Raw genomic sequence first — 12175 nt, forward strand, 5'->3', positions numbered from 1 at the left:
GTTCAAATGATTCTTCTGCTTCAGCCTCCCAAGTAGCTGGGACTAGAGGCGCACGCCACCATGCCTGGCTAATTATTGTATTTTTAGTAGAGATGGGGTTTCACCATATTGGTCAGGCTAGTCTCAAACTCCTGACCTCGTGATCCACCCCCCTTGGCCTCCCAAAGTGCTGTGATTCCAGGTGTAAGTCACTGCACCCGGACAAATTTTTTATTTTTAGTAGAGACGGGTTTTCATCATATTGCCCAGATTGGTCTCAAACTCCAGGACTCAAGCAATCCACCCACCTTGGCCTCCCAAAGTACTAGGATTACAAGTATTAGCCACCGTGCCTGACCCAAATGCTATGCAATTTTAATTGGTGAATCTAAGGATCAGATATACAGGAGAGTATTATACAATTCTCACAATTCAGTAAGTTTGAAATGTTTTCAAAATAAAAAACCAATAACCCTATATTGTTCCCACTATCAGAAATATCAGTAATGTTACTCTGTGTATGATGGGAATCTATGTATATAGATACACACACACACACACACAAACACTACTTTGAGATATCTCTATACAGGGAAGATGAGTGGAATATAAAAGCAAAGAAAACTGCTCATAGAATAAAAAAATTAAGGCCGGGCGTGGTGGCTCACACCTGTAACCCCAGCACTTTGGGAGGTCGAGGCGGGCGGATCACAAGGTCAGGAGATCAAGACCATCCTGGCTAACACAGTGAAACCCTGTCTCTACTAAAAAATACAAAAAATTTGCCAGGCATGGTGGTGGGCACCTGTAGTCCCAGCTACTACGGAGGCTGAGGCAGGAGAATGTCATGAACCCGGGAGGCAGAGCTTGCAGTGAGCCAAGATCGTGCCACTGCACCTCCAGCCTCGGTGGCAGAGAGAGACTCCGTCTCAAAAAAAAAAAAAAAGGCCGGGCGTGGTGGCTCAAGCCTGTAATCCCAGCACTTTGGGAGGCTGAGACGGGCGGATCACAAGGTCAGGAGATCGAGACCATCCTGGCTAACATGGTGAAACCCCGTCTCTACTAAAAATACAAAAAAAACTAGCCGGGCGAGGTGGCGGGCACCTGTAGTCCCAGCTACTCGGGAGGCTGAGGCAGGAGAATGGCGTAAACCCGGGAGGCAGAGCTTGCAGAGAGCTGAGATCTGGCCACTGCACTCCAGTCCGGGCGACAGAGCGAGACTCCGCCTCAAAAAAAAAAAAAAAAAAAAAAAAAAAAACTTAAATGAAGACAGAGAAGCATTAAAAAAAGGATAAAACAAGATGACAGAGCCAAATATATTAATATACACTATGCTTCTGTATTAACATTCTCAAAATATGTCAAAAATCAAAATCCAGCCATTAATGTTACCATTACCATGAAAGTATACCAGAAATTTACCAAATTTGAGGAACATTTGTCCATCTTCAAAAAGGATGTAGCATGTGCCCTATGACATTTCAGTACTCACTGCCCTTTTTATTGGCACTTTTGAAGGTACTATATGGGAAGTTCAACCCAAAACATTATTTCTTCCCTCCGACAAATGATATACCATTTAAATCAGAGAATATTCAAGAAAAGGGCAGTTTAATACCAGTGAACAAAACTGCTCAAAGGAGAATTTAAATTTTTCCTTGACTCAGGAAAAAAGTATACTCACTTCTTTTGGAGTATGATTATCAGCAATTCTCTGACCCTCAAAGAGAAACCTGAGTGAATTCATTGGAACGCCCTAAAAAGGTAAAGATAATAATAATAACATATACATACACACACAAATCTTAGAAAACATAATGGTAACTTTGATGCACAAAAAGCAAGCATGAAAGTCTTAGAACACTACATAGAAAATAAAATTAGCTAATTCAATCATAAATACCATATACTGAGTAGCAACTATTTGCAAAGCCATCCCTGTACCAATTCTTTACATACATAATCATAACACAATAACCCTGGAAGGTAGGTATTATCACCTTATCTTCATGTTACAGCTAGGGAACCTAAGGCTTAGAGCTAGCGAAGAATTTAAGCCCAAACCTGTTTCTAAGCCTGTGCTCTTGACCACTACTCAATTCATTTTGCCCTAAATTGGTAAGCTAGCACAAAAGATCAGATCAGAAACTGGATGAGCACCCTCACTAGCTTTAAACTATACTGGCAAAATTGGTTTTAAACAGATTAAATCATAAAATTTGGTAAAGCACAAATGGCTAGCTAGCTAATCTACCATAAACCTGGATGGCACAGATAGCACCATAAATATTACAAAATATATTAGTATACATTTTCCTAATCGCTCTTCAACAAAAATAGCTGAAAGGGGAGAGATGGCTCACTTGAAGTCAGGAGTTTGAGACCAGCCTGGCCAACATAATGAAACTGTCTCTACTAAAAATACAAAAATTATGGGGCAGGCGCGGTAGTTCAGCCTGTAATCCCAGCACTTTGGGAGGCCGAGGCGGGTGGGTCTCTTGAGGTCAGGAGTTTGAGACCAGCCTGGCCAACATGGTGAAACTCCATCTCTACCAAAAATACAAAAATTAGCCTAGCAAGGTGGCACGCACCTGTAATCCCAGCTACTCGGGAGACTGAGACAGAAGAATCACTTAAACCTGGGAGGTGGAGGTTGCAGTGAGCCAAGGTCATGTCACTGCACTCCAACCTGGGTGACAGAGCAAGACCTGTCTAAAAAAAAAAATACAAATACAAAAAAAATAAAAATACGAAAATTGGCCAGGCCTGGTGGCAGGTGCCTGTAATCCCAGCTACTCAGGAGACTGAGGCATGAGAATCACTCGAGTCCAGGAGGTGGAGATTGCAGTGAGCTAAGATGGCACCACTGCATTCTAGCCTAGGCAACAGACTAAGGCTCTGTCTCAAAAAAAAAAAAAAAAAAAAAAAAAAAATTCCCTGGCCTATAGATGGGGGTTGTAAAGACTGTATGAGCAGGGCGCGGTGGCTCAAGCCTGTAATCCCAGCACTTTGGGAGGCCGAGACGGGCGGATCACGAGGTCAGGAGATCGAGACCATCCTGGCTAACACGGTGAAACCCCGTCTCTACTAAAAAATACAAAAAACTACCCGGGCGAGGTGGCGGGCGCCTGTAGTCCCAGCTACTCGGGAGGCTGAGGCAGGAGAATGGCGTAAACCCGGGAGGCGGAGCTTGCAGTGAGCTGAGATCCGGCCACTGCACTCCAGCCCAGGCGACAGAGCAAGACTCCGTCTCAAAAAAAAAAAAGACTGTACGAATTTTCTTCAGAGTTATGAAAATTAAATGACAATGAATCTTTTTCTTTTTTTTTTGAGAAGGAGTCTCACTCTGCCACCCAGGCTGGAGTGCAATGGCAAGATCTCAGCTCACTGCAACCTCCACCTCCTGGGTTCAAATGATTCTTCTGCCTCAGCCTCCCGAGTAGCTGGGATTACAGGTGTGCACCATCATGCCCAGCTAATTTTTGTATTTTTAGTACAGACGGGGTTTCACCATGTTGGTCAGGCTGATCTCGAACTCCTGACCTTGTGATCTGCCTGCCTCAGCCTCCCAAAGTGCTGGGATTAGAGGCCACTGCGCCCGGCCGACAATGTATCTTAAATACTTATGGCACAGTACACATAATTGAGATTTCAATAAATGTTTTTTTCCCCTGATGAATTTCATCTCAATTTTAACACCCAAATTATTACAAATGTGAAGTAGTTGAACCCCAATTAATGAGATTTTATTAAGTTAAACAATTAAAATCTACAAAAACAGAAGAGACAAAAATGCTTATTGTTTTACTTATCCTAACACCTAGTCTCTCTTTCTTATAAGTTATTTTTATGTTAGTTACAATTTTTTTTTTTTTTTTTTTTTTTTTTTGTTGAGACGGAGTCTGGCTCTGTCGCCCAGGCTGGAGTGCGGTGGCCGGATCTCAGCTCACTGCAAGCTCCGCCTCCCGGGTTTACGCCATTCTCCTGCCTCCGCCTCCCAAGTAGCTGGGACTACAGGCGCCCTCGTCGCCCGGCTAGTTTTTTGTATTCTTTAATAGAGACGGGGTTTCACCGTATTAGCCAGGATGGTCTCGATCTCCTGACCTTGTGATCCGCCCGTCTCGGCCTCCCAAAGTGCTCGGATTACAGGCTTGAGCCACGGCGCCCAGCCTAGTTACAAATTTAAACTGTTAAAAGCAAACCTTCTAAACATGAAATCTACAGGCCAGGCAAGGTGGCTCACGCCTGTAATCCCAGGACTTTGGGAGGCCGAGGCGGGCGGATCACGAGGTCAGGAGTTCGAGACCAGCCTGACCAACATGGTGAAACCCCACCACTAGTAAAAATACAAAAATTAGCCGGGAGTGGTGATGCATGCCTGTAATCCCAGCTACTCGGGAGACTGAGGCAGGAGAATCGCTTGAACCAGGGAGCTGCAGGTTACAGTGAGCTGAGATCGCACCACTGCATTCCAGCCTGGGCAACAGAGCAAGACTCCATCTCAAATAAATAAATACATAAAAATAAAACTTACAATACCTGAGTTAATATTATGTAATATAATTCATTTTTTTTTTCCTTTTTTTTTTTTTTGGAGATGGAGTCTTGCTCTGTCACCCAGGTTGGAGTGCAGTGGCATGAGCTCAGCTCACTGAAACCAGATGCAAGTGATTCTCCTGCCTCAGCTTCCCAAGTAGCTGGGATTACAGGCATATGCCTCCACACCTGGCTAATTTTTGTATTTTTAGTAGAAACAAGGTTTTGCCATGTTGGCCAGGCTGGTCTTGAACTCGTGCCCTCAGGTGATCTGCCCACCTCAGGCTCCCAAAGTGCTGGGATTACAGGCGTGAGCCACTGCACCCAGCCTATAATTCAGTTTAACAGACTGATTAAACATATATTTCTTGCCTATTAAATCATAATTTCACTTAAAATATATCTTGATTGTCTCATACTAATTCCAATTACATTTATTTTCAAAACCTATTTTATAAGGCCAGGTGTGGTGGCTCACACCTGTAATCCCAGTACTTTGGGAGGCCGAGGTGGGCGGATACCTGAGGTCTGGAGTTAGAGACCAGCCTGACCAACATGGAGAAACCCCATCTCTACTAAAAATACAAAATTAGCTGGTTGTGGTAGTGCATGCCTGTAAACCCAGCTACTTGGGAGGCTGGGGCAGGAGAATCACTTGAACTCGGGAGGCGGAGGTTGCGGTGAGCCAAGATCGCGCCATTGCACTCCAGCCTGGGCAACAAGAGCAAAACTCCATCTCAAAAAAAAAAAAAAGAGATAATATACTAATACTACTACTACTTAAATTTAACATATGGCTAAACACTCATGATTAGAATTACAAAAAAATTCATAGTAATCACCAAAAAATTACTTGCCTTTCTTGCTATATATACTGGTAAGCCATCAAGATAGAAACATTCATTTGAGCTCTCTTTACAACTCTGAGTTACTTTTCAAACTAGTTCCACATCTTACGAATTTAAACTTTAAAATGGGCCACAGGACCAAAAAAAGCAATTAAACAGGGTACAAGAAATGATAAGAGTGTTTTCCTTGAGTTGCTAATGGTGAAAATAAAACAGGATTTTTCTTTTGACAACCTTCTATAAAAAAAAAGAAAGAAAAATTAACGACAAAGCATTGTACTTAATAAATACCAAAATGGACAAACCTGTCTTTGACAGTATGATTCTTTGAGTTTCTTGAGATGTGTTGTCATTTTCACTTTGAAGTGAATCTCACTGCTATCCTAAGGAGATAAAAGAGAAAAAAATTATCCCTCTTTGTATAAACCATTTGCTTTACTTGAACCAAATTATTTAATTACAAATATAGTGCAAATAGAAACATAAACCTTGTAACCTGTATTTTTCCACCACAATATTCTTTTTAGCATTCTTAACAGGTTTTCTTAAAACACTGTAATCATCCTCAAAGCTACTGTATACCCATTACAAAAGAAACTGAGTAAAACAAAGTTAATCAGTCTTGAGTGTTAAAATTATCAGTAGAAGTAAAAGCCTAAGTAAATGCATTCCTTCATTACTGGATGGCCACTCTATTCTCAAAATAAAAGATGAACCATCACATCTTTTATTTATCCCAATAGCAACTCAAAACAAAAAGTCTGTCCTCCCAAGTGAGGTGTCACTGAAGGTGATCATCTAGGAGAAGAGCATATACTATAAAATAAGAGACTGAGAAATTTATTCCTGCCATAAAAAAATCACCACATGGGGCTGAGCGCGGTGGCTCATGCCTATAATCCCAGCACTCTGGGAGGCCGAGGCAGGCGGATCACAAGGTCAGGAGTTCAAGACCAGCCTGGCCAAAATTGTGAAACCCCGTTTCTCCTAAAAATACAAAAATTAGCCAGGTATGGTGGTGCACACCTGTAGTCCCAGTTATTCAGGAGACTGAGGAAGAAGAATCGCTTGAACCCAGGAGGTGGAGATTGCAGTGAGCCAAGAACGCGCCACTGCACTCCAGCCTGGGCGACAGAGCAGGACTCCATCACAAAAAAAAAAAAAATCACATGGAATCTGGTTTCTCTCACATTAGTAAAATGAGTAAGAACCTGAGTTAGTCAAACTGATTTGTGGGACGAAAAATTATTTTATTCTACTCAGATTGTGAAACAAACTATCAGCCAACCATCAGAAAAAAATACAGGTACTTGCATAATTAAAATTTCAAAGCCAAACTTCATGACTACATTCACAAATGTGTATCTGCAGAAGCTGCACATTTACAATATTTTTGCTTGTGACTTTAACTATGAAGAAATAAAATTATCTCCATATAGACCATTTCATAAACAGATAAAATTCTACAGCAAACCTCATGCTATATACATTAAAATCACTTCCAGGCTGGGCGTGGTGGCTCATGCCTGTAATCCTAACACTTTTGGAGGCCAAGGCTGGCGGATCATTTGAGTTCAGGAGTTCAAGACCAGCCTGACCAACATGGTAAAACGCCATTTCTACTAAAAATACAAAAAAAAGTAGCCAGGCGTCGTGGCGCATGCCTGTCATCCTATCTACTCGGGAGGGTGAGGCAGGAGAATCGCCTGAACCCAGGAGGCGGAGGTTGCAGTGAACTGAGATCTCGCCACCGTACTCCAGCCTGGGCAACAGAATGAGACTCCGTCTCGAAAAAAAAAAATCACTTCCAGATGAATTAAAGAGCTAACATTAAAATTTTTTTGGCCAGGCACAGTGGCTCACGCCTGTAATCCCAACACTTTGAGAGGTCGAGCCGGGCAGATCACAAGGTCAGGAGTTCAAGACCAGCCTGGCCAACATGATGAAGCCCTATCTCTACTAAAAATATAAAAACTTAGCCAGGTGTAGTGCAGTTGCTTGTAACCCCAACTACTCGGGAGGCTGAGGCAGGAGAATTGCTTGAACCCGGGAGGCAGACGTTGCAGTGAGTTGGAAGTACCACTGCACTCCAGCCTGGGCGACAGAACAAGGCTCTGCATCAAAAAATAAAATAAAATTCTCAATATATTCCCCTCAAGGGAGAATTTTTTTCCCCTAATCTTGGTCTTGGGATGCCCTATTGCAAAGCATGATTTTAACCTAAAAACCATTAAAAAAGAGGTGGATAAATTTGACTTAATAAAAACATAAAACATCTGTATAGTAAAAGATGCCATAAACAAAAGTTAAGACATACTGGAGGAAATGTTCATAACATGTAACAGACAAGGAAAATGAAGACAATGTTTTTTAAAATCCCACAAATTAATAATTCTTAAAGATATTCCATGGCATATGGACATATAGATCAATGTCATAAAATTGAGAGCCAAGAAATAAACCCTTATATCTATAGTCAATTTTTTGACAAGGATACCAGAACAATTCAGTGAGGAAAGGACAGTCTTTTCAACTAATGGTCTGGGACAAACACCCATACAAAAATTACTCAAAATGATTAAACATTTAAATGTAAGAGCTAAAACTATAAATAAAACCATAAAACTTTTTTTTTTTTTTGAGACAGGGTCTCACTCTGTCACCCTGACTGGAGTGCAGTCATGTGATCACAGCTCACTGCAGCCTTGACCTCCCAGGCGCAAGTGATTCTTCCCTCTCAGCCTCCTGAGTAGCTGGGACTACAGGCATGTGCCACCATGCCCGACTAATTTTTTATATTTTTTGTAGAGATGGGGTTTTGCCATGTTGCCCAGGCTGGTCTCCAGCTCCTGAGCTCAAGCAATCTGCCCACCTCAGCCTCCCAAAGTGCTGAGATTATAGGTGTGAGCCATTGCACCCAGCCTTAAAACTCTTAAAACACAAGCGTAAACCTTTGTGACCCTGGATTAGGCAATGGTTTCTTAGATAAATTACAAGCAATAAAAGAAAATACAGATGAACTTAATTCACCAAAATTAAAAACTTTATACTGCAAAGAATAAAATCAAGAAAGTGAAAAGGCAACTCAAAGACAGGAGAAAATCTATGCAAATCATATATATGATAAAGGTATAATACCCAGAATAAAAGACATATTACAACTCAACAATAAAAAGACAACTAACCCAATTTAAAAATGGGCAAAAGATCTAAAGATCTTCATTTTTCCAAAGAAGATGTAGTAACGGCCAATAAGTACATAGAAAAATGCTTGGCATCATTAGCCATCAGGAAAGTGCAAGTTGAAACCACAGTGAGATACTACTTCACACCCACTAGGATTATAACCAAACAGATGGATAATTACAAGTGTTGACCAGAATATGGAAAAACTGTAACCCTCATATGTTGCTGCTAGGAACGTAAGATGGCAAGGCCACTGCTACAACAATTCGGCAGTTCCTCAAAAAGTAAAACACACAGTTGCATACTAGACCAGAAATTCCACTCCTAGGTATATATCCAAGGGAGCTAAAAACATACGTCCACACAAAAACACACATGAATGTTCACAGCAACATATTAATAGTAGCCAAAATATGGAGACAAACTAAATATCCATCAACTGATAAATGGAAAATGAAATATATTCTACCCATACAATGGAACAGAATTCAGCCATTAAAAGGAATACAGTACTGATACATGCTACAGCATGAATGAACCTTGAAAACATGCTAAAAGAAAGAAGCCAGGCCAGGCATAGTGTCTCACACCTATAATCCCAGCAAGGGATTTAGGTCAAAGTGGGAGATCACTTAAGCCCAGGAGTTCAAGACCAGCCTGAGCAACATAGTGACACCCCTGGAGAGGGAGAGGGGGTTGGGGGAGATAGGGTAGGGGCGGGGGGGGGGGGGGGGAAGGGGAGGGAGGGGGAGAGAAGCAGGGAAGCAAGGGAAGCAAGAAAGAAAAGAAGATGAAACAAACCAGAATAAAAAGCCACATATCAAAGCTAGGCATGGTGGCTCATGCCTGTAATCCCAACACTTTGGGAGGCCGAGGTAGGCAGATCATCTGAGGTCAGGAGTTTGAGACCAGCCTGGCCAACATGGTGAAACCCCGTCTCTACTAAAAATACAGAAATTAGCTGGGCATGGTGGTGCACACCTGAAATCCCAGCTACTTAGGAGGCTGTGGCAGGAGGATTGCTTGAACCCAGGAGGTGGAGGTCACAGTGAGTTGAGATCAGGCCACTGCACTCCAGACTGGGTAACAGAGCAAGACTCTTGCCTTAAAAAAAAAAAAAAAGCCATATATCTTGTGATTCCATTTATATGTAATGTCCAGAAAAGGCAAACCCATAGAGACAGGAAGTAGAATCGTGGTTGTCACTGGCCAGAGGAAATAGGATGGGGAACGACTGCTAATGGGTACAGGGTGTCTTTTTGGGGTAATGCAAATGTTCTGGAATTGGCAGTGGTGATGGCTGCACACACTTGTGAATATACTAAAGTCACTGAATTATATACTTTAAAATAGTGAATTTTATAGTATGTGAATTGTATCTTTTAAAAGTTTTCAAAATAAGGCCAGGCATGGTGGCTCATGGCTGTAATCCCAGCACTTTGGGAGGCCGAGGCGGGTACATCACCTGAGGTCAGGAGTTCGAGACCAGCCTGGCCATCACGGGGAAACCCCATCTCTACTAAAAATAAAAAAAAAAAAATTAGTCGGGCTTCGTGGCAGGCGCCTGTAGTCCCGGCTACTCGGGAGACTAAGGCAGGAGAATCGCTTGAACCCGGGAGTGGAGGTAGCAGTGAGCCAAGATCGTGCCACTGCACTCCAGCCTGGCAACAAGAGCACAACTACATTTCAAAAAAAAAAAAAAAAATGTTTTTAAATGTTGAAAATAAAAAATAAAAGTCTTCAAAATAAGATAATCACAGAAAAATGGGAAAAGGGTATGAACACAATTAAGCGAAGAATATAAATGTAGCAGACCAAAAAAATTATATCTTATTATTAGGTAAATGAAAAACAAGAATTTTTTTTTTTTTTTTTTTTTGAGACGGAGTCTCGCTCTGCGGCCCAGGCTGGAGTGCAGTGGCCGGATCTCAGCTCACTGCAAGCTCCACCTCCCGGGTTTACACCATTCTCCTGCCTCAGCCTCCGGAGTACCTGGGACTACAGGCGCCCACCACCTCGCCCGGCTAGTTTTTTGTATTTTTTAGTAGAGACGGGGTTTCACCGTGTTAGCCAGGATGGTCTCGATCTCCTGACCTCGTGATCCGCCCGTCTCGGCCTCCCAAAGTGCTGGGATTACAGGCTTGAGCCACTGTGCCCGGCCAAGAATGTTTTACCTAGCATATGTGAACGAAATTTAACGACTGGTAGTATCCCATGTTTGGGAGAATATAGGGAAATGGTACTGTCACACTTCAATGGAAGTACCACTGCACTCCAGCCTGGGCGAGTCCACCATTCCACCAATTCTCTGTCTTTTGTCCTTTAGAAAACCCACATAACTATGCAGATTCATTCCTCCAACAGTTGTTAGCTAACCTTAACATTTCAGAGTCAATAAGATACAGACTAGACTCTAGGGAAATAGGGGGCCAGAAAAGGGGAAAGGGTCGGCAAAAGGGCTGACAAGCCTTTTACTTAAGGTTGTCCCTAGCCTTATCACTTAATAGTATTCACTGTATTTGCCCCTGAAGCACACTAACCAAGAAAACGTTCCTATTGGGAAAAATTAAGGTGATCTAAAACTGCCTGGCAGAGCAATTTAAAAAACAGTATCGGCCTCTTCTACCTCTAACAGATGCATACACAGTAAATTAAAATGCATACATAGTCATTTTTAAATAATTTGCCTTAAATTTTTTTTTTCCTGTGAAAAAGTATTCACATTGAAGGGGAGTCAAAAGAGAAAAACAATGAAACTCACCTGTCCAATGACTTTGAGTTTAATATATTCACCTTCCTTCTTATCCCCCAAGTCCTCAGTTGAAGGTTTTGCCTCCTGAAAGAAAATTAAATTTCAAGATCAAAGTTCCTACATGTTATTTTAATTACTCACTTATGAGTATCCATTACTTTCATTCAGGGTGCAAAATCTGCACCTGAGAATACAAAGAGCATTTCTTTTCCATGCCAGTCAATTAAGAAAAAAAGATCCTAAGTCAATTACTGTCCCAAATACCATTCACTAGAAATCAAGAAAGGGGTCTCTTTTATTATAATACCGCATAGTAATAGTCTAAAACTTTACCACGCATCAAAATCACCTGAAGGATGTGTTAAACAAACTGCTGGGCCCAAGCCCCAGTTTCTTATTCAGCACATCTATAGTAGGGATAAGACTCTGTTTCTAACAAATTACCAGGTGGTACCGATGCTGCTTGCCAGAGGAACAACTTGCAAACAACTGCCCTGCAGCCAGCTCTCACCAGCACAGAGGGAGTTCATCCTCCATGAATTTTTAGACAAACATTCTGAATCCAAGATTATCTTCTCACAGCCTATCATGAGGAGTTTACTTTAACTACAAAACTGTACTAAGAAATGTAAATTAATCATATTAGCATAAGCAAGGCTATTATTTATTTTTATTTATTTATTATTATTTTTTGAGATGGAGTTTCGTTCTTGTTGCCCAGGCTGGAGTGCAATGGCGTGATCTCAGCTCACCACAACCTCCACCTCCGGGGTTCAAGCAATTCTCCTGCCTCAGCCTCCTGAGTAGCTGGGATTACAGGCATGCACCACCACACTTGGCTAATTTTGTATTTTTAGTAGAGATGGAGTTTCTC

The 12175-nt window shown here is 41.8% G+C and overlaps 1 protein-coding gene across 1 annotated transcript in view; it reads right to left on the reverse strand.

Annotated features, from left to right (window-relative positions):
- SUMO1 (small ubiquitin like modifier 1) overlaps window positions 1–12175 on the reverse strand; it is a 33811-nt gene that overhangs the window by 3264 nt on the left and 18372 nt on the right. Inside the window, exons 2-4 of the mRNA XM_010386896.2 lie at window positions 11311–11385; window positions 5669–5746; window positions 1664–1735 (exon numbers count right to left, since the gene is read on the reverse strand). Coding sequence (XP_010385198.1) covers window positions 1664–1735; window positions 5669–5746; window positions 11311–11385 — 225 coding nt within the window. The remainder of the gene's footprint in view (window positions 1–1663; window positions 1736–5668; window positions 5747–11310; window positions 11386–12175) is intronic.

This window comes from Rhinopithecus roxellana, chromosome 14 (genome assembly GCF_007565055.1).
Source record: "Rhinopithecus roxellana isolate Shanxi Qingling chromosome 14, ASM756505v1, whole genome shotgun sequence".
In the NCBI taxonomy this organism is placed as follows: domain Eukaryota; kingdom Metazoa; phylum Chordata; class Mammalia; order Primates; family Cercopithecidae; genus Rhinopithecus; species Rhinopithecus roxellana.